This window comes from Pongo abelii, chromosome 23 (assembly GCF_028885655.2).
Source record: "Pongo abelii isolate AG06213 chromosome 23, NHGRI_mPonAbe1-v2.0_pri, whole genome shotgun sequence".
Lineage (NCBI taxonomy): Eukaryota > Metazoa > Chordata > Mammalia > Primates > Hominidae > Pongo > Pongo abelii.
In genome coordinates this window covers 46206971-46210603 of record NC_085929.1, presented here as the reverse complement: position 1 = coordinate 46210603, position 3633 = coordinate 46206971, and the positions used below count along the sequence as shown (strand labels likewise).

At 50.3% G+C, this 3633-nt stretch overlaps 1 protein-coding gene across 1 annotated transcript in view; it reads left to right on the top strand.

The window, feature by feature from the left end:
* ENTHD1 (ENTH domain containing 1) overlaps nt 1-1309 on the top strand; it is a 167742-nt gene extending 166433 nt beyond the window's left edge. The window contains exon 9 of the mRNA XM_054543490.2: nt 1112-1309. Coding sequence (XP_054399465.1) covers nt 1112-1275 — 164 coding nt within the window. The 3' untranslated portion in view covers nt 1276-1309. The remainder of the gene's footprint in view (nt 1-1111) is intronic.
* The last annotated feature ends 2324 nt before the right edge of the window (nt 1310-3633 follow it).

Genomic DNA, 3633 nt, shown 5'->3' with positions numbered 1-3633 from the left:
AAACAGGAGCATTTTTCGGTGCTGGCTTTTTGGCATACACCAAGTGTACCAAGCCGCTGATGTGCTGCCTTCTTTGAAAAGGATATAGACCAAACCCCAGGCCTGGAACTGATTGACTGTCGCAGCGTCTCTCTAGGTCCCACCTTGCATGGGCCTTTGTGTCTGCCACACAGAAATCAATTGCCCTGCTCCAGGGAGCCTGCGTCCCAAGGAGTAGCATTCAGAAGAGAACAGCTATGCCAGGGCAGCGTCTCTCTGGTCAGGGACTCTAACAGACTCTTACCTCCCAACCCCTGCCTCAGGGCAGATGAGGCTGTCACCTGCTTCAAAATGATGCTTGTTGGGAGGGCTGCCCTTTGCTGGGGTTGCCGCCACCTCACTTTTGTAGGTTCAGAAACACTCACTTTATCAGTCTTTCTGGAGGGGCTCAAGCCCAAAGAGTGTGGATGGGAATAGCCCAGACCCAAAGACCGCTTCATGGGCCAGGGAAGCTTCTAGCTCCAGACTCTCCAGGATCTATTCATTTGTTTATTTAGTTACTCATTCAGTGCACACCGTGGAGGGCTAAGCACTTCCCCATGTTAACTCACTTAATCCTAAACATGATCCAGACAGGTGTTGTCAGCCTCCCTCTTACAGATGGAGAAACTGAGGTTTGAACGTGAAGTGATTTTCCCACATGACTGCTTTTGTGGTGAGCACAGTATAAAGTCAGGAAGAGCACGGGAGACCAGGGAGAAAAGCCAAAAGCCACGGGAAGAGGAGACTACGGGGGGTGGGGGGGGGGCGGGGGCCGGGAGGGGTCAGGCCTACTGAAACCTGGGGGGCACCTATTCAGCAGGACAATACGTGAGCGTTTTAGGGACTATGAACTGCTGCCCGGCATCTTCCCACCTCTTTAAAGCATCTCTAGCTAACCACAGATGTGTCCCCCAGAAAGCATGCCCTTCTTAAAATCCTTAAGCCAATGCATTCATCAGCTTTTGTGAAGTTATGGTATGGGAGCAAGCCTGGTTCCCAGCAGCTTATAGCACTCACGGTTTGTTTCTCACTCGGGGTAAACATCAGCTGCTGTCGGATGAGGCTCTGATTCACATCTCCATCTTTCCAGGATCCGGGCTGAAGGACTGGCCACGTTCTCATGACAGAGGAGAAAGAACAATGGCGGGACAGCACGACGACTTTTACAACTTCTTGCAAGTGTTGCTTCTCTCCTATTTTCTTGGCCAAAGTGAGCCATGTGGCCAAGCCTGCTGTCACTGGGGCAGAAAATAATTGGCAATATAAACTACACTCACAGGTTATTGATACTGCTGGTCTCCATTTTCTAGTTCACAAAATGGAAAGAATATCAGTTCCCTCTTAATAAGGCACTTACAAAGATTAAATGAAATATGGCTGGCAGCACAGTACATTGTAAATTGACTTATAATTTCCTAGTGCCTAGCACAGGGGCTGGCATAAAGTGGGTGCTCAATAGACATTTGTGGAACTTTATGCATCAACAAATATTTACTGCACACCTGCTCTGTGCCAGGAACTATTCTAGACTATTCTAGGCTAGCTTTTAGGAGCTAACAGAGAACAAGACAAGCAAGATCTCTATTCTTATGGACCTCACATTCTAGTTAGTGGGAAACAGACAACAGACAGCTAAGAACTTCAGAGAGTGGTAAGAGCTGTCAAGAAAATGAAGCAGAATTAATAAGAAACAGGGTAGAGAGTAAAACTAATCTGGCCAGGCAAAGTGGCTCATGCCTGTAATCCCAGCACTTTGGGAGCTGAGGCAGACAGATTGCTTGAGCCTAGGGGTTTGAGCCCAGCCTGGGCAACATGAAGAAACCCTATCTTTACAAAAAAAAATACAAAAATTATCCAGGCATGGTGGTACATGCCTGTAGTCCCAGCTACTCAGGAGGCTGAGGCAGGAGGATCACCTGAGGATGGGAGGTCAAGGCTGCAGTGAATCGGGATCATGCCACTGCACTGCAGCCTGGGCAACAGAGTGAGACCCTGTCTCAAAAAAATAAGACTAATCAAGAAAGACTCCCCCAGACAGGTAACTTTGAGCTGAGATCTGCACGATGAGGAGCCAGTCTTGAAAAGATAAAAGGTAACAGCATCCTGGGCAGAAAGGGGATCCTGCATGCAAAGGCTCTGAAGCCAGGACAAGTTTCGGAAGGTCACTCAGGCAGGGGAGTCCCGAGCGCATGGCAGAGCCACACAGAAGGACATCAGAGAAGCAGGCAAGGACCCTCATCCCTTTTCTAGTCTCTTGCTGTCCTTTCTAGCACATAAGTCCTTTAAGGACAGGGTCACCAGAACCTAGTGCAGTGCCTGGAGCATCCCAAACATCTGGGAAACACCTGCTGGGGAAAGAATTCCATCAGGGTGGGACAATGGCCACACCAGAGACAGAGCTGCCCGTCCCCTAGAGGGGGCTTCTGAAGCTCTGACTCATTCTCTCCTTCTCATTCTCCTTCTGAATTCCCTGTCTCCTAGAAACTTCTCTCACTCCATGACATCAGCATCACTTGGTGACACGTTACAATTTCCAAAATTACAGCTGATTTTATATTACATTGCACAGTGGCTGCTTTCTAACAACCTAGAGAAAAAGCCTCTCTTACAAATAAGCTCTCTCCAAATCACAGTGTGGGATGGGCTACAACTAATTCCATCCATTGTGCACTGATTACCTTCAGCTCTGCCTCCAAACCATGGCAGCTGCTGACCTTGGCTGGGTTTCAGGGTGACCTTCACTTTGAGGACATGGATCTTGCTACCCACACACAGTGGAGTCACATCGTAAGCACACCTAACTCCATATGCATACTTCAGTGATATCTGCCTGCAGAAGAGAAGGAGAGAGTGATTTAAATACACCAGTGAATGCATGCCACAGAAAGCCGAACCCGGAGGTGTGACTCAGGGCCCCGTGGGGCCCTGCTGCCTCTCCTGGTATGAGCATCCCTCCTTCCTCAGTCTGCAAGATCCTTGTGTTTAAAGCTCTGGGAGGTTTGAAGACACCTGTTCTGCAAGGAGACGCATTCAGTGCCCACGTGAAGGACAAGTGGATCTGGCTGGACTGTTGAGAGCCAGGATCGCAGTCTCAGCGTGAGGCTTAAGGGGGCTGGGGGGAAGGGCAGGGAGCCATCACTATAGCTTACAGCTGAGTCATGTCTGCTATTCGGGCTCACTTCAGAGCAAGTCCCTGAGCCACTTGTACAGAGACAGGTGGTGGGGAGACAGGAGGAAGCCTGTGTCTTTAGCTGGGAGTCCAAAGACCTAGAGGCTGGCCCTGGCTTGGCATGAGCAAAGGGACCCTGCTGTACATGAGGGCCTGTGGGGGGTGGGCTCAGACCCTCTGTGGGCCCTTCCAACTCTGTCATTTCTGTGATTCTGCAGGGAGGTGTTGGGAAATAGGCAGGAAGGTGTAGGCCTGCTGTAGGAAGGTAGAGACCTACAGGTGATCTTTCCCCTGACTGGCTAGTGGGTGGAGACCAGCTCTGGGTCGAAGGAGGCATGGAAGTTTGCCCGCCAGGCCCTCCCCAGCAAAACTGGGAGGAATTAGCACCCACCCCAAAAGGAATCGGCCTATTCCAAACATGCCTTCAAGAGGGGCCGCTTCTG